The sequence below is a fragment of the Ornithorhynchus anatinus genome, chromosome X1, assembly GCF_004115215.2.
Source record: "Ornithorhynchus anatinus isolate Pmale09 chromosome X1, mOrnAna1.pri.v4, whole genome shotgun sequence".
NCBI classification, from domain to species: Eukaryota; Metazoa; Chordata; class Mammalia; order Monotremata; family Ornithorhynchidae; genus Ornithorhynchus; species Ornithorhynchus anatinus.
The window spans coordinates 111,655,146-111,677,233 of NC_041749.1; the positions used below are offsets into that span (position 1 = coordinate 111,655,146).

General features: G+C 49.9%; 2 protein-coding genes across 7 annotated transcripts in view; one reads left to right on the plus strand and one right to left on the minus strand.

Annotated features, from left to right (window-relative positions):
• Positions 1-9,189: 9,189 nt before the first annotated feature.
• Positions 9,190-11,763, plus strand: KLF2 (Kruppel like factor 2). The gene is made up of 3 exons (XM_029049697.2): positions 9,190-9,509; positions 9,788-10,607; positions 11,025-11,763. Exons 1-3 carry the CDS (start codon positions 9,435-9,437, stop codon positions 11,198-11,200), a joined length of 1,071 nt encoding a protein of 356 aa, XP_028905530.1. The 5' UTR covers positions 9,190-9,434; the 3' UTR covers positions 11,201-11,763.
• Positions 11,764-13,868: 2,105 nt separating this feature from the next.
• The window catches only part of EPS15L1 (epidermal growth factor receptor pathway substrate 15 like 1), a 138,283-nt gene continuing 130,063 nt past the window's right edge, over positions 13,869-22,088 (minus strand). For all 6 annotated transcript variants that reach the window (XM_029051716.2, XM_029051714.2, XM_029051715.2 and 3 more), the window contains 2 exons: positions 17,803-17,956; positions 13,869-14,100 (listed from right to left, as the gene is read on the minus strand). In XM_029051716.2, the coding sequence (XP_028907549.1) occupies positions 17,840-17,956 (117 nt within the window). In that variant the 3' untranslated portion in view covers positions 13,869-14,100; positions 17,803-17,839. The remainder of the gene's footprint in view (positions 14,101-17,802; positions 17,957-22,088) is intronic.

The following is a 22,088-nucleotide window of genomic DNA, read 5'->3' on the forward strand; positions in this document are numbered from 1 at the left end:
ACACAGCCTGGAGCGGCAGCCATTTTCATATACTCCTGCATTCATCCTCACTCACTCATATCATTTGATAATAATAATGGTATTTGTTAAGCACTTACTATGTGCTAAGCACTGTTCTAAGCGCCGGGGGAGATACAGGGTAATCAGGTTGTCCTACGTGGGGCTCACACCGCTAATCCCCATTTTCCAGACGAGGCCCAGAGAGGTGAAGTGACTTGCCCAAGGTCACAGAGCAGACAAGTGGCGGAGGCGGGATTAGAACCCACATCCTCTGACTCCCAAGCCAGGGCTCTTGCCGCTAAGCCAGGCTAACGGAACTGCCCTAACTCTCTGGTCGGGAGTAGGGTGGGAGAGCTCAGATCTTGAGTCAAGGAGGCAGAGCTAGCAGCAGCCACAGCTGGTAAGCCAAAAACCGTACCCCGTAGTGCGGAAGAGACCGTTGGTTGTATACTGACTGGTTCAGTTACACCCACACCTAAGACAATCAGTCCACGGTACTGAGTAGAACGGAAAGCGCACCGAACTGGGAGTTTGGAGACCTGAGTTCATTCATTCATTCATTCAATAGTATTTATTGAGCGCTTACTATGTGCAGAGCACTGTACTAAGTGCTTGGAATGTACAATTTGGCAACAGATAGAGACAATGCCTGCCCATTGACGGGCTTACAGTCTAATCGAGGGAGACAGACGGACAAAAACAAGACAACTTAATCACGATAAATAGAATCAAGGGGATGGATACCTCATTAACAAAATAAATAGGGTAATAAAAATCTATACAAATGAGCACAGTGCTGAGGGGAGGGGAAGGGAGAGGGGGAGGAGCAGAGGGAAAGGGGGGAAAGGGAGCTTAACTGAGGGGAGGCGAAGAGGGAGCAGAGAGGGAGCAGAGGGAAAAGGGGAAGCTCAGTCTGGGAAGGCCTCTTGGAGGAGGTGAGCTCTCAGTAGGGCTTTGAAGAGGGGAAGAGAGTTAGTTTAGTGGAGGTGAGGAGGGAGGGCATTCCAGGACAGCGGGAGGACGTGGGCCAGGGGTCGATGGTGGGATAGGCGTGTATGGGGGACGGTGAGGAGGTGGGTGGCAGAGGAGCGGAGCATGCGGGGTGGGCAGTAGAAAGAGAGAAGGGAGGAGAGGTAGGAGGGGGCATAATTCTAGAAGCTGAGTTCTAATCTCAGCTCTGCCGCTTGCCTGCTGTGTGACTTTGGACATGCCTGGCACACAGTCAACACTTAACAAGAGCCATGAAAAAAAAAGTCACTCGACTTTTCTGTACCTCAGTTTCCTCATCTGTAAAATGGAGATTAAATACCTTTTCCTCTTTCCCCCTGAGCCTGGGAACCCTCCGTGGGACAAAGACTGTATCTGACTGTATCATATCTATCCCAGTGCTTAGCAGAATGTTTGGTGCATACTGAGTACTTAATAAATCCCATTAGTATTATTAGGCACCTACTACATTTAGAACTCTCAGGGTCACATCTGGAGAGTTACCAGGACTCTACCAGTCTCGACTACAGGAGGGAGAGGCAGGCAGAGACATATAATAATAATAATAATAATTATGGTATTTTTTAAGCATTTACTATGTGCCAAGCACTGTTCTAAGCACTGGGGAAGATACAAGGTAATCAGGTTGTCCAACGTGGGGCTCACAGTCTCAGGGAACTGAGGCACAAAGAAGTTAAGTGACTTGCCCAAGGTCACAGAGCAGACAAGTGGTGGAGGCGGGATTAGAACCCACACCCTCTGACTTCCAAGCCCGGGCTCTTGCCACTAGACCATGCCATTCCATTCCCAGCTTGGGCAGTGGCTAGTGAGCGGAAGGCAATCTGTTACACATCAAACCTCCTCTGTGCTGGGCAGCAACGGCACGGAAGAGAATCGAGGGTGGAGGATCAGGTTTACCGTGTGGAAGGTGGAGATTCAGTAGTATTTATTGAGCGTTTACTATGGGCAGAGCACTGTACTAAGCGCTTGGAATGTACAATTCGGCAATAGAGAGAGACAATCCCTGTCCATTGACAGGCTTACAGTCTAATCGTAATAGTATTATTAGGCACCTATTATGTGTAGAACTCTCAGGGTAAACCACTTCCGTATTTTTACCAAGAAAACGCTATGGATCCACTACCAGAACGATTGCAGACGGAGGTGAGGCGTTCTGGGAGAGATGTGTCCATGGGGTCGAGATGGGTCAGAGACGACTCGACGGCATGACAAGACGACGTGTAGATCACTGTAGTAAGTTCTTGGGAGAGGACAGTAGAATTAATATAATAAATGTGGTATTTGTTAAGCTCTTACTATGTTGCCAAGCACCATAGATACCAGATAATCAGGTCCTAAATGGGGCGCGCAGTCTATGTAGGAGGGAGAACAGGTTTTGACTCCCATTTCCGCAGATGAGGAAACTGAGGCAGAGAGAAGCTAAGTGACTTGCCCAGGGTCACACAGCAGGTATGTGATGAAGCCGGGACACCGTAAGCTCGTAGAGGGTGGGGAATGTTTCTGTTTATTGTAGGATTGTCCTCTCCTGAGCGGTTAATAACAATAATAATAATAATAATAATAATGTTGGTATTTGTTAAGCGCTTACTATGTGCAGAGCACTGTTCTAAGCGCTGGGGGAGATACAGGGTAATCAGGTTGTCCCACGTGAGGCTCACAGTCTTCGTCCCCATTTTACAGATGAGGTAACTGAGGCACAGAGAGGTTAAGTGACTTGCCCACAGTCCCACAACTGACAAGTGGCAGAGCCGAGATTCAAACCCATGACCTCTGACTCCCAAGCCCGTGCTCTTTCCACTGAGCCACGCTGCTTCCCATAAAAAATATGCAACGCTTCACGTTCGGTGCTCTGCGCACAGTAAGTGCTCAATAAATTCAACTGACTGATTGACAGGGCCTCTGACTCCCAGGCTCATGTTCCTTTCACTAGGCCATGCTGCTTCTCAAAATACATGAGACATACATGTAGCCAGTAGCAAATAGAAGGGTCTCATAGTATCAGGACATGTTTACATGCTCTGCTTCGGGCAACATTTTGTCCAGGTTTCATCCAACAGGCTCAGAATGACTCTCTGGGCATGGGCCGGGAGATCGGGATGAAACTTGCATTCATTCAATCGTATTTACTGAGCGCTTACTATGTGCAGAGCACCGTACTAAGCGCTTGGGAAGTACAATTCGGCAAGAGAGCCAATCCCTAACCAACAACGGGCTCACAGTCTAGAAGGGGGGAGACAGACAACAAAACAAAAGAAGTAGACAGGCATCAATAGCATCAAAATAAATAGAATTATAGATATATACACATCATTAATAAAATAGATGCACAAGTACTGCGGGGCGGGGAGGGGCGTAGAGCAGAGGGAGGGAATAAGGGCGATGGGGAGAGGAGGAGGAGCAGAGGAAAAGGGGGACTCAGTCTGGGAAGGCCTCCTGGAGGAGGTGACCTTTCAGTAGGGCTTTGAACAGGGGAAGTGTGCTAGTTTGGTGGATGTGGTGAGGAGGGAGGGCGTTCCAGGCCAGGCCAGAGGCCAAACTTTACGATTGCAGGTAAACAAAGGGCAACCAAAACACGGCACACTATTTCTACATGTACCTTCACCCCTCTCCCTCTGCGGTGATGCAACCAAATATCCCAAAACGGGTGAGTTGGCTATGAAATCTGGAGTGCCACTTGGCCCTCCAAAAAGCCAAGGAGGCTGAGTTGCCTCCTCCTCCTTTTCGCTAGCGACCACGTCATCTTGCTGCTATTGCTGCCGTGGTTGTTCTAGCTTGCCCTAAAGCCATGCATCAACAGAAATTTCCTGCGTAACCAGAATTGTGTGTTTCCAGGCCTGCTGAAACTCCTATTATGTGGTCACAACGGCAACAGCAGGAGCCAGGACTGCCCTCGCTTTTGCCTGATTGTAAGCTCCTTGAGGACAGGGATCCACGTCTTACTCCTCTATTGTACTCTTCCAAACCCATAGCACAGTTTTTTGCGTAGAGCAGGTGCTCAGTAAATGCTATTGATCAATAGATGATTGACAGCCTCAGCCTAAGCCAGGCCATTGAAATCATTTCCACCTTATTTACATTAATGTCAGTCAGTCAATTGTATTTATTCAGCGCTTACTGTGTGCAGAGCACTAGTCTAAGCTCGTAGGAGAGTACAGTATAACAATAGACCAGATACATTCCCTGTCCACGATGAACATACAGTCTAGAGAGGGAGACAGACATTAATAGAAATAAATTACAGATTGATACATAAGAGCTGTGGGGCTGGGAGGGGGGGTGATAAATAAAGGGAGCAAATCAGGGCGACGCAGAAGGTAGTTGAAGAAAAGGAAAAGAGGGCTTAGTGAGGGAAGGCCTCTTGGAGGAGATGTGCCTTCAGTAAGACTCAGAAGGAGGGGAGAGTAATTGTCCGTCGGATATGAGGAGGGAGGGCGCTCCAGGCCGGAGGCGGGACGTGGACAGAGGTTGATGGCGAGATAGACGAGATCGAGGCATAGTGAGAAGGTTGGCATTAGAGGATCGTAGGGTGCGGGCTGGGTTGTAGTAGGAGAGTAGCCTGGTGAGGTAGGAGGGGCCGAGGTGATTGATTGCTTTAAAGCCAAAGTTGAGGAGTTTTCTGTTGAATGAGGAGGGGAATGGGCAACCACTGGAGGTTCTTGAGGAGAGGGGAAACATGGCCCGAATGTTTCTGTAGAAAAATGATCCGGGCAGCAACTCCTCACAGTTGGCTTCAGAGCTCTCCATCACCTTGCCCCCTTCTACCTCACCTCCTTTCTCTCCTTCTACGTCCCAGCCCGCATACTCCGCTCCTCTGGTGCTGACCTCCTCACTGGGCCTCGCTCTCACCTGTCCCGTTGTCGATCCCCGGCCAACTTCCCTCCTCTGGCCCGGAACGCCCACCCTCCTCAAATCCGCCAATCACACTTCCCCCCTTTAAAGTCCTATTGAAGGCACACCTCCTCCAAGAGGCCTTCCCAGACTAAGCCCCCCTTTTCCTCAGCTCCCCCTCCCCTCTCCGTCGCCCCGACTCGCTCGCTTTCCTCTACCCCCCCTCCCTGCCCCACAGCACTTGTGTATATATGTTCCTATCTATAATTCTATTTATATTAATGCCTGTTTACTTGTTTTGATGTGCATACATCTATTTATTTATAAATTATTTATAAATAATTCTATTTATTTATATTGATGCTATTGATGCCTGTTTACTTGTTTCGATGTCTGTCTCCCCCCTTCTAGACTGTAAACCCATTGTGGGCGGGGACTGTCTCTATTGCCGAATCGTACTTTCCAAGTGCTTAGTACAGTGGTCTGCACTCAGTAAGTGCTCAATCAATCCGATTGAATGAACGAATGAATGAATGAATGAATGAATGAAGTATGGACTGGAATGGGGAAAGACAAGAGGCAGGAAGGTCAGCAAGGAGGCTGATACAGTAGTATTGCGTAGTGGATAGAGCACGGGCTTGGGATTCAGAAGGTCATGGGTTCTAATCCTGTCTCCGCCACTTGTCTGCTGTGTGACCTTGGGCAAGTCACTTCACTTCTCTGTGCTTGAGTTACCTCATCTGTACAATGGGGATTGAGACTTTGAGCCCCATGTGGGACAGGGACTGAGTCCAACCTGATTTGCTTGTATCCACCCCAGTGTTTAGTGCAGAGCCTGGCACGTAGTGAGTGCTTAATAAATACCATAATTATTATTATTATTATAGAGTAATCAAGCTGGGATAGTTTAAGTGCTTGGATTAATGGGGTAGCAGTTTGGATGGAGAGGAAAAAGCAGATTCTAGTGATGCCGCGAAGGTCAAACCTACAGGATTTAGTGATGGATTGAATATGTGGGTTGAATGAGAGAGAGGAATCAAGGATAATGCCAAGATCATGGGCTTGTGAGACAGGAAGGATGATGGTGCCATCTACAAAAGTGGGAAAGCCAGGGGGAGGACAGGGTTTGGGCGGGAAGATAAGGCGTTCTGTTTTAGACATGTTAAGTTTGAGCTGACGGGAGGGCATCCAAGTAGAGGTGTCTTGTATTGTTGTACTGTAATAATAATAATGTTGGTATTTGTTAAGCACTTACTATGTGCAGAGCACTGTTCTAAGCACTGGGGTAGATACAGGGTAATCAGGTAGTCCCACGTGAGGCTCACAGTTAATCCCCATTTTACAGATGAGGTAAATGAGGCACAGAGAAGTTGTGACTTGCCCACAGTCACACAGCTGACAAGTGGCAGAGCCAGGATTCGAACCCATGACCTCTGACTCCCAAGCCCGGGCTCTTTCCACTGAGCCACGCTGCTTCTGTACTTTCCCAAGCGCTTAGTACAGCGCTCTGTACACAGTAAGCACTCGATAAATACGATCGAATGAATGAACGAACGAGCGAGACTGCAGAGAGGGAGCGATATCCGGGCTGGAGATGTAGATTTGGGAATCAGCCACATAGAGGTGGTAGTTGAAGTCATTGGAGTGAATGCGTTTTCCAAGGGAGTGGGTGTAGATGAAGAATAGAAGGAGACCCAGAACTGCACCTTTAGGGACACCCACAGTCTCGGGCTGGGAGGAAGAGACTGTGAATGAAAAGCCAGTTAGGAGAAGCAGGAGAGGACGGTGTCAGAGAAGCTGGGATTGGATAAAGTTTCTAGGAGAAGGGGGTGGTCGACAGTGTCGAAGGCAGCTGAGAGGTCGAGGAGGATTCGGATGGAGTAGAGGCTGTTGGATCTGGCAGGAAGGAGATCGTTTGTCTCCCCCTCTAATAATAATAATGGCATTTGTTAAGCGCTCACTATGTAAGTTAAGTAAATTTGTTAAGCATTCTAAGCACTGGTGTAGAGACAAGGTAATCAGGTCATCCCATGTGGGGCTCCCGGTCTTAATCCCCATTTTCCAGGTGGGGGAACTGAGGCACAGAGAAGTGAAGTGACTTGCCCAAGGTCACAGCAGACAGGTGGCGGAACCGAGATTAGAACCCACGTCCTCTGACTCCCAAGCCCGAGCTCTTTCCACTAAGCCACGCTGCTTCTCTAAGCCAATCTACTTCTCTAGGCTGTAAGCTCACTGTGGGCAGGAAACACGCCTGCTAACTTTGTTGTACTGGACTCGCCCAAGCTCTGAGTTCAGTGGTGTTCGCACAGTGGGCGCTCATTAAATACCACTGACCGATTGATTGATTGACAGAAGCTTCGGCTCAACCAGCCCATCCCCTGCAGAGCCTCTGGGGCCTCCTTCGTCATCAATGCTAAGTGGAAATATTCATTCATTCGATTGTACTTACTGAGCACTTACTGTGGGTGCAGAGCACTGAACTAAGCGCTTGGGAGAGGATGACGCAACAGTAAACGGACACATACCCTGCCCATGACGAGTTTACGGTCTGGGGGCGGGAGGCAGAAAGACAGAAATAGAGGAAGCAGCAACGGCCTCGGTGGCCTTCCCACCAGGATGTACACCTTCACTTAGCTGGGCTGCTGGAGCCGTTTGGATGGGGTTTTTTGTTTCGTTTTATGGTATTCGTTCAGCACTTACTATAATAATGTTGGAATTTGTTAAGAGCTTACTATGTGCAGAGCACTGTTCTAAGCTCTGGGAGAGATACAGGGTAATCGGGTTGCCCCATGCGAGGCTCACAGTTAATCCCCATTTTACAGATGAGGTAACTGAGGCACTGAGAAGTTAAGTGATGCCCAAAGTCACACAGCTGACAATCGGCAGAGCCGGGATTCAAACTCATGACCTCTGACTCCCAAGCCCGGGCTCTTTCCGCTGAGCCACGCTGCTTACTATATTCCAGTGTACTGAGCGCTTGGGTGGACATGAGCCAATCGGGTCGGACCCGGTCCCCGTCCCATATGAGGCTCGGAGTCTCGATCCCCATTTTACAGATGAGGTAAGTGAAGCACAGAGAAGTTAGTCTGGTCAAAGTCTCACACAGCAGACAAGTGGCGGAGTTGGGATTAGCACCCAGGTCCTGACTCCCACGCCCGTGCTCTATCCATCAGGCCACGGCACCACTTCTCTATCCCCTGGCTGAGATAGAAAGTGATGGTAAATCCCGCTGTCTGGTCGTCAGTTCCTTGAAGGCGGGGAGAGGGTGGGCATTTTGTACTGCTTTCTAGCCGACGGACGGATTTTCAGCTGGCCCGTCCCTGACCGGTAAATATACAGCCCCGGCCTGCCCCAACTTCACCAAAAAAGAAAGAATTTTAGTCACCTCTATTCTGTGGTCCGAGCTCAGTGGGGCTACGAGAAGCAGTGCGGCTCAGTGGAAAGAGTACGGGCTAGGGAGTCGGAGGCTGTGGGTTCTAATCCCCCCTCGGCCGCTTTCTGCTGTGCGACCTCGGGCCTCAGTTCCCTCATCTGTAAAATGGGGATGAAGGCCGGGAGCCCCACGTGGGACAACCTGATTACCTCGGATCTACCCCTCCGCTTAGAAGAGTGATCGGCACCTAGTAGGCGCTTAAACAAATACCATTATCATTATTATTATTAACAGTACACTTTGGTTTTCTTTTCCAAACGAGTCGACTTGGGGGGTCGGCCGCGAGCCATTTATTAAGCACTGGGGAAAGATGCCAGCACGTCGACTCGGGGGTGGAACTTGGCCGCCGGCGAGTTCTTCTTCACTCGTTCCACGTCGAGGGAGGTGAGGGGACGATTGGCCGGCTCGTCCCTCACCTTCCCCTCGGAGGGAAGCCCGGAGATCTCTGCTGTCCGCCGGAGAGGAGACGGGAGGCGAAGGAGGGAGAGGCCGCCGGGAGGAAGAGCTCGGTCGCAAGCCCCCGCTGGGGGGGAGGGGGGGGGGGGAGGTCTTGCACGTGCGCGCGCGCGCTGCCCGTCCCCTCCCCCGACCCTCCGGCGAAGGCGCGCGCGCGCCGCGAGGGAAGGGAAGCCCCCGGGGGCGGGGGCGCCCGCGCGCGCGCGCACGAGGAGGGGATCCCGGCGCGTCACGATGACGCCAGCATCCCGGTGTGTTGTGGTTCGCGTGTTGACTCGGTTGCCGCGGGAGACCCTGTCCCCGGGCGGGGGGAGAGGGAGCGATGGTGGGGGAGGAGGAGCGCAGGAGAGGAACGGAGGGCGGAGCGGACGCGGGGAGGGGCGGACCCAAGCCGCTCCGAGACCGCAAGCTTCGGTCTGTCGCCGCCGGTTTTTATACTGCGGCTAAATTTAGGCTGCGCCCAGTGCGCGCCCCCATCCGGGACGCGTTTCCGTGGCGGCTGCGATTGGCCGGGCCGCCCGCGCGCCCTTCTATAAGGCTCCGCCGGGCCGGTCCCGCGCCTCATCGTCCTGTCAGTGCTGCCCGCCTCAGCCGCTCTCCGTTAATCGAGTCAACCCCCTCCCAAACACTGTCGTCGTCGTCCTCCTCCTCCTCCTCCTCTTCCCCTTCCTCCGTTTCCCCCCGATCCGCTCGCCCGGCCAGCCCGGCCATGGCGCTGAGCGAGCCCATCCTGCCGTCCTTCTCCACCTTCGCCAGCCCGTGCCGGGAGCGCGGTTTCCAGGAGGTGAGTCCGGACCGGCTTCCGTCTCGACCCTCAGTGGCTTCGGGACCCCCGGGCTCTGCCCAGCCCCTCCCGGGCTCGTCCCCTCCCCGACGAGACCCCGGCGCTGCGCCCTCAGCCCACCCAACGGTGAGCGGGGACTCCGACCCCCAAGCGGGTCCCTCCTCGGCCGCCCGCTCGGGCTCCTACCCCGTCCCCCGACGGGTCTCGACCCTGCGCTCACGACCCTTCTCGTCCTCCTCCTCCTCCTCCTCCTCCTCCTCCTCCCCCTCCCCTCACAGCGGTGGCCCCGCGGAGAGCCGGAGCCTAGCGGCACTGACGAAGACCTGAACAGTGTCCTGGACTTCATCCTGTCCATGGGGCTTGACGGGCTGGGCTCGGACTGTACCTCAGCCGCCCCCGCCGCCGCCGCCGTCCCCGCCGCCGAGACCCCCGGCCCCTTCTACCCGCCGCCGCCGGGGGGCTGCTACCCGGAGCCCGGCCCGCCGCCGCCGCCGCCGCCGCCGCCGCCCGCCTACGGGACGGGCCTGATGTCCGAGCTGCTGCGGCCGGAGCTGGAGCCGCCGCCGGCCCTGCACGGCCGCTTCGTGCTCGCCCCGTCGCCTTTCGGGGCCTACGCCGACGGCATCAAGCCGGAGCCGGACTTGGACAGCGGTTTCGGGGCGGCGCCGGGCCGGGCCCCGCGGTGCGTGAAGCGGGAGGGCGGCGCCTCCTGCATGCTGGGCTACGAGGCCAGCCCGGGCCCCGACACGCCGCCGCTGAGCCCCGACGGCCGGACCCCGCTGCCCGACGGACACGCGCGCCTGGCCGGCCCGCGGCCCTTCGCCCCCGCCGCCTTCGGGCCCGCCGGCTTCGCGGCGCCGCTGCACTACCCCGGCCCCTTCGGCCTCTTCGACGACGGCCTGCCCCTGGCGCCCCCCGCCCCGCGCGGCCTCCTCACGCCTCCCGCTTCGCCCCTGGAGCTGCTGGAGTCCAAGCCCAAGCGCGGCCGCCGCTCCTGGCCCCGCAAGCGGACGGCCACCCACACGTGTAGCTACGCCGGTTGCGGCAAGACCTACACCAAGAGTTCGCATCTCAAGGCGCATCTGAGGACGCACACCGGTGAGGAGGAGGAGGAGGCCCGGGGAAAGGCCGGGGGCGCTAGCGGGGCAGGGCCACAGCCACCAACGGGGTGCCGGGGACGAGGCCCCAGAGGAGAAGTAGAAGTAAGGGGGGCCTTAGGCCCAGCTGGTTCTACCACAGGAAGTAGAAGGCTCACCCATCACCTGTCACCGCCCGCCCCCCCACACACACACACATACACACACACACGCACGCATGCTCTGTCTACCCAGGGTTTCAAAATGGACCTGAAGCTTAGCCGAGATGAGGGGGAGAGTAGCGGGCAGGGCGGGAGCGTGGAGGTGTGCGAGAGAGTAAGGGAGGGCGGCCGGTACGGTGCCGCCGGCCAGATGTCCCACCTGACCCCTCTAAACGCCTGTGTCCCCCGTCTCCCCCCTCCGCCCCTCTCTGTTACAGGTGAGAAGCCCTATCACTGCAACTGGGATGGCTGCGGCTGGAAGTTCGCCCGCTCGGACGAGCTGACCCGGCACTACCGCAAACACACCGGCCACCGGCCCTTCCAGTGCCACATGTGCGACCGAGCCTTTTCCCGTTCTGATCACCTGGCACTGCACATGAAGCGACACATGTAGTCGGGCCCGGGCCCGGCGACGCCCGTAGCTGGTACTACCGGGCGAAGCCTCCGGCCGGGGACTCCCAACCTCCCTCCCAGAATGTGACTGGTATTTATTGGGTTGCCGTAAAGGGCTAGAGTCCAGCGGGACTGTACCTGTACATAGCGTATCCCCCCCATCTGCCCCAGACCGCCGATTTAATTAAGACAAGGTTCGTACGTGGAAACCGCCTGACGCTGACCCCAGATGGGACCGAGTGAATGTCGGATCGATCTCAGATGGAAGGCATGGTTTGAGAAGACTCCCTGTGCTTGACTAGTTTTGTTTTCAAAATGGTGCAATAATATTCTTGTCGTGTTCCCTCAACCATGGACTACACTAGTATGGGGCTTGATGCCTTGTAAGAAAATGCAGCCTTAATTCTACTGCCTAAAACGTTTTATATAGTGTACATAATTTGGACAAATATTGTATTGTTTATGTAAATAGAAAAGACCAATGGGTATTTTGCCTGTTTCTGTTTTATATGGAAAAAAAACCCAAATGTTTTTTAATAAACAGATGTTTTTTGCACTCCTCTAGTATGTGGTGGGATTGATTTCCTAAGCCCCAGCAGACCTCGTCGCTGCACAGAGTTGGCTTCAGAGCCAGCACATAGTACGAGGTTCTGAGTCTCGATGACTCGATGGGTACTGTTGAAGCCGGGGTGGAATCTGGAAACGTGACGGAGGGTGCGGGGTGAGGAGCAGAGTCTTCGACCTTCCCAACTTACTACTTGAAAAATGGTTCACGTGGGTCTGTTCTAGCCAGGCCGGGACTATTTTCACAGTCTCAATGTTTTCCAGCTGTGGTGAGTTTGCCAGCAGCATGTGGGTTTTTCCTATAAATTTAAACACTACATTTCTGTAACTAGGGAGGCTTATTTTAAGGCGACCTCATACATGAATGATCTCCTCTTCCCCGGGGGCTTGGTGGGTGGGGGGCGGGCGTGGGGAGGGGAGGGGATGGGGGGAGAAAGTGGTGACCCAAGCGACGTGGAACCCTCTAGCCCAGCTGCTCTTAAAAGACTCCTCTAGCAAGCTGGTCCTATTTTGGCAGCTTTTGAAGTTCAAGTCTATTCACTGCAGTATTGCAAAGTGCCCTCTGGGGCTTGGATTTCTGTCTCAAATCATAAGGCAAATTCTCAGTTTTATTTTGCCTGCTTTGCTCTAATTCCAAAAGGACAGTTGGCAGGCTGGGCTTTTCTCTTGAACAGGGATAAAAACTCAAGGTCCCTTAAGATGTAGGCTAGGCCAAGTCAAGGTAAAGTATGCTGTGAAGAACTACACCCTGAAAAGGAGAGGAATAAACTTCCTCAGGATTTTGTTGATGGGGGCAAAAACACCCAAATGCTGCCCAGCTTCCCAGGCCAAAGTGGATCAGGGCTCCGCTGCATCGAGCATTTGGAAGCGTCTCCTAAACAACCTAACTGTTGGATGCTGGGGCTCGGTGTGATAACGCGCTCTGGGTGGAAAAAGTAGGGTAGGGCTGTCGGTCAAGAATCCAAGCAGCCTAGGATCTATATTCGAGTAAGAGCTCATGTGATGCTTCTGTGAAAGCAAGCTACAACTATTTCTGTACCACAGATTTGTTTGGGGCCAATAATTGATGTGGGTGAATGAGTTCTGCATTTTACTCTTTAGGTTTGCATATTTCAAAGTTAAACTCAACATCATTTCATTGAAAAACAGCCCCTACAGTAATCTTAGTTACTAACAATTGCACAATTTGTTTCCAGAAAGTGAAAGACTTCTAAGTATGTTTTAAAATAATCACACACCATGTTGCAATAGTCCTAGATATTTCCTCCTACCTTCCCCTAGATAAAACCTGTAACAAGCATTTATATGTAAAAGCAGCTGAGTGTTTGGTAATCTTCAGAAAGCAGAATTTAGAAATCAAAATTTGATTCATCTTTCTGGATCAACACTTTGCCAACTTCCTCTTGTTCTTTTGAAGATTTAAAAAAAAAAATCCTCCCTGAACATTTTTGTCACATCTTCTTGTAAAAAAAACCTTTCCACAACACCGGAGTATTAAATTCCTTCCTCTCCACCTTAATATCTCTTATCATTATTGTTATTACTGTTAGGCAATTACTATGTGTCAAACACTGTTCTAAGCACTGGGGTAGAGACAAGTTAATCAGGTTGGACACGGTCCCTGTCTCCCACAGGGCTTAAGCAGGATGAAATGTGCTCTGCTTTATTTTCCTTGGTCCTGGCTCATTTGATGAAGCTGCTCTGTGTTATCACGGGGGTATTCAAGCAAAGCAAGTGCCTAAAAACAGAGCCTTAATTTAAAAGTTCTTTGAGAAGTATGTCTCTTTAAATGCAGTGTTTTGTTTGTGCTTTGTTTTTCCACAAGAGTAAGTTGAGGTCACATTCAATGAAAGGCAACTCGGCCTCTGAGCCTAAGGACATTTTCCTTGCTTATTTCAAAGCACCTGCCAGGTTCTCTGGCTTTTTGTTGTCTTCCTACATCTGAGTTTGATTAAACTAAAATGTGAGATGGGAATGAAACTAATGTTGAGTTTCTGTTTTCTTGAGCGTCTCCAATTTAATGGGGTAGAAAGTGTTGCATAACATCCACCGCTCATGTATTTTTCATCAGGAGACAAAAGAACACAATCTAGGAGGATCAGGCATAACAAAGGCCGAGCAAGATCTTTAGTTGCAATTATCCTCAATTTACTCACAGCCCTGAAATGGAACACCTGTTGACATTAGAAGGGTTTTTTTCTTTCTTCTTTTTCTCTTTTTGAAAGAAGGTTCTTTAACTTGAGAGAAACCGTTTTCATGCTAGATCAGGCCACGACCTCTATCGAATTCAGTTCGTCGACGATCTCGTGCATCTTTTCGCCGTCAAATGTCACCACCCTGTAAAATATTGGCATTTTTTTTTTTAGCAGAAAATAAAAGTTCCCTTTGCCTGACATTCATTAAAAAAAAAAAGTTATTGCACCCTGCCAAGAAGAGCACCGTGTGAACCTGTGGATAATCTGCATCATCTTCATCCCATTTCCACGGCACCTTTTTTCTCCAAGTATTTCAGAGCTAATTACTAAGCTAAAGTGTCCAGTACAGTGTTCTGCATACAATAAGGGTCCAGTAAATCCGACTAGTACAATTAACAGGCCAAAGCTGAAATGAGGGCAGCTGAGACCTAGGGATATTGCAACTACTGAAAAGGGCCATTCAGACAAAGGATATTACAAGCGGGTGATAGCCCCGCAGCAGAGTTGCAGGATGACCAGTGAGATTCTTGAGCAAGCTGCGGGTGCCGACTCAGTATAGAAGCAGCATGGCATAGTGGATAGAGCCCGGGACCCGGAAGTTCCTGGGTTCTAATCCCGGCTCTGCCACTTGCCTGCTGTGTGACCTTGGGCAAGTCACTTCAGTTCCCTCAACTCTACGATGGGGGTTGAGACTGTGAGCCTCCTGTGGGACAGGGACTGTGTCCAACCCGATTTGCTCGTATCCCCCCACCCCGGCGCTTAGTATGGTGCCAAGCACATAGTAAAGCACTTAATAAGCAACATAATCATTATTATTGTAGAACCCGAAGGGGAGTTGTGTCCAGCTAAAGTTTCAGGTAGAGCTGCAGTCAATCGGATTTACTGAGTGCTTACTGTGTGCAGAGTACTGTACTAAGCGCTTGGGAGAGCACGCTGTAACAGTTGGCAGACGCGTTCCCTGCCCACAGTGAGCTTGCAGTCTAGAGGAGAGGGAGTGTAGAGTTAAGGCGGGAATACGACGATTAGACCGGACGCAGCTTAAAAGCCCCCCTGCTTAGCATCTTCTGTCTGCACAACGTTACATGCCCACTGTTTACCCGTGATTTCTGCTTCTACACTTACCCACTGTGTGATCTTGGGCAAGTCACTTCACTTCTCTGTGCCTCAGATCCCTCATCTGCAAAATGGGGATTCAATTCCCATTCTCTTTTCTACTTACTTAGACTGTGAGCCCCATGTGGGACCTGATGATCTCGTATCTGCCCCAGCGCTCAGCACAGTGCATGGCGCAGTGAAAGCGCTTAACAGATACCACTATCAATACAGCAGCATCTTTAGGGGCAACCGGCTCGCTAGCAACACTTCTTTTTAGAATCCAGGGGATTCACACCATTCATGGAGCCTTCCCATGTTTCCTCGCCTCCCAGGTATCTCGGTTGAGAACCGACTAGAAAAATCACTGGGTGAGATCTATCGTCTGTTGAGATCATCGACTCGGATGAGCTAGCCACCATCTTCTCGTTTTCTTAATATCAAAGGCGAAGAACACGAAGATGAAATATCTTTATGTCGTCTAAGGTGATACACAAGCCTTCGCTAAGTCATAAAAACACTGCTCTATGGGCAGTTTCAGGGCTTTGGTCTCTTCCCGGGTTTTAACCTATTACAGATATGTAACGGATCAGGACTGAACCTCTCTAGACGAGGACCCAGTGGAATGATACCACCAGCAAATCATAGGCACGGGTTTTTTTAAACATTTTTCTCCACTTCTCTAAACACCCAAATGCAGCTAAAGCCAAAAGGCCTCAAAATGGGTCATTTCCCCTGGAACTAGGGGAAAGGTAATTCACTTTGAAGCTCTGTTAGACTACAAATTGTCTTCTCCTTCAACACACATTTTGGGGACTTGGTACGTTATTTAGGCGGCTTTCATTTTTATACTTTTAATGTTTTAAATGGTGTTTTTTTTTTAACGTTTGAGAAACCCGGTTTTCCAGCAACTTATTTTACTAGAGAGCTGGTTAGACGATGCAAATTCAGGGCAGTCTGCAATGAAAGACTCGAGGGCTATGGGTGATGTGCAGGAAGCTGCTCCCCCCTAGCCAGCTAAGGGACGGGAACTTGGAAATGAACCGGGAAGATCATGTGTTTTGGGCTGAGCCAAGTGAAATACTTAGGATGTAGAACTGCCGCTGTCCTTTCGGAAGATTGCTGACAGGTCGATTCTCCAGCTACCCTCCCAGTAATGTTGGTATTTGTTAAGCGCTTACTATGTGCCAAGCACTGTTCTAAGCACTGGGGGGCACAAGGTGATCAGGTTGTCCCCTGTGGGGCTCCCAGTCTTCATCCCCATTTTCCAGATGAGGTCACTGAGGCCCAGAGAAGTAAAGTGCCTTGCCCAAAGTCACCCAGCTGGCAGGCGGCAGGGCCAGGATTCGAACCCATGACCTCTGACTCCCCAGCTCGGGCTCTTGCCACTGAGCCACGCTGCTTCTCTATGCCCCACCGATAGATGCGCTGCCTCTTCTGAATAGTTACCTCCCCCAAGTTGTCCAGGATGGTGGTTGTCACGAAGAGTTTGGCCACTCGGTCTAGCTAAGACTTGGGAATTTCTGCTCTCCTCTAGGGGGCGCTCCAGTGGATCGTTTCTGTTATCTCTCTAGTCCCTTCGACTGCCTGATTACTGACGTCGTTGGAGACCGAAACACATCCTTATGGGGGGCAATATCTCCTCACTTCACCTAATTTGCCAATCTTTCCATTCCCTCCGATTTGGTTCACATGGGCTAGCCTCCCCAAGCATTCTTCCCTCCTAAAAGGTGGGTGTGCACGAGGGCCTTGAGCCCTGATTCCCCTGACACCCCCCAAATAGGATGGGGACGATTACATGAGCGCTTACAGGGATCCTGGCCTGAAGGACCAGCCTTTTCTTAGTTGATTTTTAAATCCTTTTTCCTTAAGAAATAAGTACCGACCATGAGCCTTAATACCACACGTGCAGAGCCGCCCGGAAATCTTGGTTTCTCAGCAGCTCGAATGTCCCATTTCTATTTGCAGATGCACCACTTTCCTGAAAGCTTCTGCATCACACTCAGGCCTGGACGGTGCTTGCGGTCTACAGTTCAGCTCACACCTATATCGCCTGCTCAGCCCCGCTGCTGAGGGGCTTCTGTCCTCGGTCGAGAGGCAGGAGAATTTTCAATTTGGGTGGTTGGTTTTTTCCTCTCAGACCCAAGTATACTTCTCTTACGTCAAAACTAGTCAATCTTGCTTCGGAGGGGATGAAAAAAAGTCTGGTTGCGCACATCCTCAGAGGATGCTTCTTGGAAATCCTGCTACACCATCCTCTCCCAAGCGCTTAGTACAGCGCTCTGCACACAGTACGCACTCAATAAATACCACTGAACAATCGGGCCCAGGCTACGAACTGAAGTCAACTGTCAGATGCGAAGTGATAGTCTCGAATGTAGTGACCTAGGACAATACACTCATCTCGCTGACTTTAGTTCCAGGACCCGAGTTTTTAAACTGAGCGAAAGATGCCAACCCTCACCTCTGACCCAGGTATCAAGAGGCAATCCTAGCTGGAGAGACCATTTACATGGGGTTATTTTAGGGGTGCTCTAGTTCTCGCTAACAGGCTCCTCCTTGGAAGGACGAAAGTCTGAGTAGTTTTGGTTTAGAACAAAAATCAACGGCGCAGTTTATCGACGGGACTTGGGTACGGCTAACTGCCCCTTTGCTCATTTAGTAGGGTTCTAGATATGCTATCCTCGAAGAGAAACAAATCCTACAGAAAGGTACTCTAGCCAAATAGCAGTGTCTGGAAACAATTTCTTACCTAAATGCTGAAGCCTTTACTTTCTATCGGGCAAAAACTATTTAGAGAGCCTATTTCTCTTCTTGCTGATTTGTGCTGCGGCGTATTCCTTGAAGTAGTAGTCTCTCCGCCGTCTTCCAGGCGTATTCTTATTCCCCAGAGAGTTCCTGCAGAGCTTGAATAATCATATCATCAGAAAACATCTGTAGTATTCAGACTAAGATTCTCCCAACCTCATTTATTTATCTTACAGGGGCCATTGAGCTCACTTTTCAAAGATCTGTTTCAGAGGAACCATGATTTCTCAACTTCAAGAACACGGTGTTTTTGGTTCAAAAATTCTGTGGTCTTTTCTGGTTCTGGGACTCTCTCAATACCCGATGGAGTCTAAAAAAACATCCCCAACCACTTCAGTTCTGACACGGGCCGTGGAAACGCCTTTCGATCTATCGGTCGATCTTATCTATTGAGCACCTATTCCGTGCAGGGCACCGTACTAAGCGCTCAGCTCGTCCTTTCAGAGAGTAGGATGAGTTGACTCCACATCAGAGTCTCTCTCAATGGCCTTGTTATTGGAAAATTAACTGGAGGCAGGATGGGGAATGGCTACAGATTTGAGGAGAGCAGCAGAGAACTCGTAAGGTACACCGCCAAGAGCATAATAATAGTAATAATAATAATAATAGTAGTAGTATTTAGTAAGCACTTACTATGTGCCAAGCACCATACTAACTGCTAGGGTAGATACAAGACAATCAGGTTCACAGTCTAAGTGTGGGGCGGGGGGGAAGATCTAATCCCCATTTAACAGATGAGGAAACTGAGGCATGGAAAAGTTTAGTGACTTGTCCCAGGCCACACAGCAGGCAAGTGGCAGAGCTGGGATGGGTTTGAAATCACACCCCCTGGATTAACGGCAGAGGTTTGCCTGCCTAATAAACTTGGGCATTTACGCACATTAAGCTGATGCTTCCTGTTTGGGTCCAGGATTCCTGGAATGATGCTAATGATAACCAGAGACAGCGAAACGTGCTGCTAGCCCCAGGTACGGGCTGGGAAGCTAAGAGCTGACGAGGATCAAGGACCCCTCGACGGGCATTGGCAATTTAAGAAGTCTGCAGAGTTATGTGTGGGTGTGGGTGGGGGGGAGGAAGGGGGAGGGAGGGGAGAAATCAGAGGAAATGGACTTTCAGGCCTTCCAGAGGGAGCACTTCCAGGCTGCAGCTTAAGACGTGCTCTGCCATCTTCAGGGTGCTCTTGCCACCAGAGTAAAAGCAGGGAACTACAGGCGAGTGAAGGGGTGGGGGAGGAAGAGGAGGAAGGACACTCAAGAAGGCAGCAAAGAGCAGCTACTTAAAAGCAGAAGTAATGGCACGGTCCCAGCTGCAGGCAGAGGCCGATACTTCACTATCGAGCATGCAGGGGCGTTGCCCTTATATTGGTGTTGATCACACAGGCAGAGAGATTCTCTCAACTGCCTGAACATTTTCAAATTCCCCTCGTCACAGTCTCTAGCTGATGCTCCTCACTTTAGAGGCATCGGGTCTGCCTTTTCTTAATTCTAAGCAACTTTGCTTTAAACTTTGCCAACTTTAGTTGGCCAGGAAGTAGGGAAAGCACAAAGCAGCACCTGAAGAGATCACTTGTACTCTCTCATTAGAGGGTAAGTGCCTCGTGGGCAGGGATTGCGTCCCCCGCTTGTTTTGTACTTTCCGAGTTCTTAGTTTAGTGCTTCACATCCAACGGGTGCTCAATAACTACTATTATTACGATTATTACGATTACTACTATTGCTATGATTATTCCTGCTACCATGATTACTACTTCTACTATTACTATTATTTCTGCTACTGTTAACAATCATCATCATCATCATTCTGGTATTTGTTAATCACTTATTAGGTGTCGAGCACTGTTCTAAGCACTGATAAATACACACACACACACACAAGTTAATTGGGTCAGACGTAGTCCCTGTCCCACCATCTAAGTAACAGGGAGTAGGATTTCATCCCCATTTTAGAGTTGAGGGAACCGAAGCACAGAAAAGTGAAGCCTTTTGCCCAAGGTCACGCAGCGGGCAAGGAGCGGAGCTGGGATTGGAACCCAGGCCCGTGGTCCTTTCCGCTAGGCAGTGCTTCCTCCTACTTTCCCAATACCTCAATTCCTAATTGAGAAGCAGCGTGGCTCAGTGGAAAGAGCCCGGGCTTGGGAGTCAGAGGTCCTGGGTTCTAATCCCGGCTCCGCCCCTTTCAGCTGTGTGACCTTGGGCAAGTCACTGCACTTCTCTGTGCCTCAGTTCCCTCATCTGTAAAATGGGGAAGAAGGACTGTGAGCCCTACGAGGGACAACCTTCTATCTACCCCAGCGCTTAGAACAGGGCTTGGCACCTAGTAAGCGCTTAACAAATACCAATATTATTATGATTATTAGTACTAGTCTACAGATCAGTCATACTTCTTAGACACTTCCTGGGTGCAGAATACTGTCCTAAGCAATAACAATAATTATGGTATTGGGAGCGTACAGTATAACGGAGTCGGTAGACACGTTCCCTGCCCACAAGGAGTTTACAATCTAGAGGGGGAGGCGGACACTAAAATAAATACGTACATAAGTGCTGTGGGTCTGAGGAGGGCATGACTCAAAGGACTTAAAGGATATAATCCAAGTGCAAGGACACCAAAGGAGGGGGGAGTAAGGGAAACGAGGGCTTAGTTGGAGAAGGCCCCCTCAATCTAGCCCTCACAACACCACTGTGAGGTAGGGCCAGGTATAATTATTATTAATTATAATTATTATAATTATTTCTACTACCATTCTTATTATTACTATCACTATTACATGGGCTTCGGTGACATCAGCAAGCGAAGGGACTCAAGTCCAAAAACCCAGCCATTTTATTAAGCAGCCTACTGAACACATTCAAAGAGAGAGCAAAGACAGAGACCTTCTAAAACACCTCAAGAAAAGGCTCTAGGGGAGAATCCCAGGGAAAGAGACTCTGCTCCTTCAGGTGAAATTCTACATATTCCAAGTTTCAGCTAAACTTGAAACCTCATCAATATTGATGCCTCCCTTGCTTGATAAGACACGTAATGAACAGTCAGATTCAATGCGCATTTGTTGTAATAGATCTGAGTCAGAAACAGGGCTGACACATTTTTCATTTCAAGAGTTTACCACAGTTCTGCTAAGGGTGTGACCTGTTCCCATAGGGCAAATTGCACTGTTCTCTCATTCTCCTGCTCCGCTTAGCATTTCTTAAACTGGGGCACTCGTTCTTTGGATTGTGAGTGTGTGTATGAGGGGTGGGGGGGAGGAGTTATTTTGTCCCCAAAACAACAGCAAGGGAGGGACGATGAGGGTGCCAAAGTGGTACTGAGGAGAAAATAGGAAAATATAAAAATCAGGTTCTTGAGAAAGAACACCACGTTCATTTTCCTGGGTGACCAGTTTAGGTTATTTTCTCCATCTAGTGCTTTAAAGGATCCTGCAGCCTTGTGATGGCCTGAAATATCAGACCAAAGGAACAATACTGGCCAACTGATATTTCCAAAAGCATCTGAGAATCTAAGTTTATTTTAAGAACCATAATGAGAGTGACAACACAAGAACAAACTATACAGAATCACATTGATCAAAAAAAAGTAACTTTTCATTTATTATAGTAAACAATAACATTTCTCTTATATTAAACAATAAGCACATAGAGTGGGTTAAAATTCAAATACTTCTTCCCATTTGGAGTTAGACCATATTTAAAGGATAAATATAGCTACAATTATGTACATATTTGGATACATTAGTGAATTTCAGGAAAACAATGGCATTTCTGTTTAATGTCTTCACCTTCTCAACCTGCAACTTACATCAGGTTAAACAGAATCATATCATCAGGAATACTAACGAACTTAGCATTCTCATTCAGTTAACAGCAGAATGAACTGAATTTCAAATGAGTTTTCCTTTTAGTATGATTTCACTTGAGGGGAGACATCTCATTTTGATGGTTGAGGCATTTATAACAAGTCAGACTTATTTGTGAAATTCAAATGATGCAAAATGCATTGAAGGGGACATTTGCTAACCCTTCCAAATTATTAAAATAATGAATATTGGAAACATCCCCATTCCCCACCTCTACCTAAAAGAACCAGGTTCAAGGATATACTGGTGACCGTGTTTCCTGTTTCCAAAAATGCAACTGCATTTGTGCCTCAAAAAAACCCCAAAACCAACCCCAAAAACCTATTGCTTTTAATGTAAGGAGGTGAAGACCTAAAGAGAGGTGAATGGAATACTTC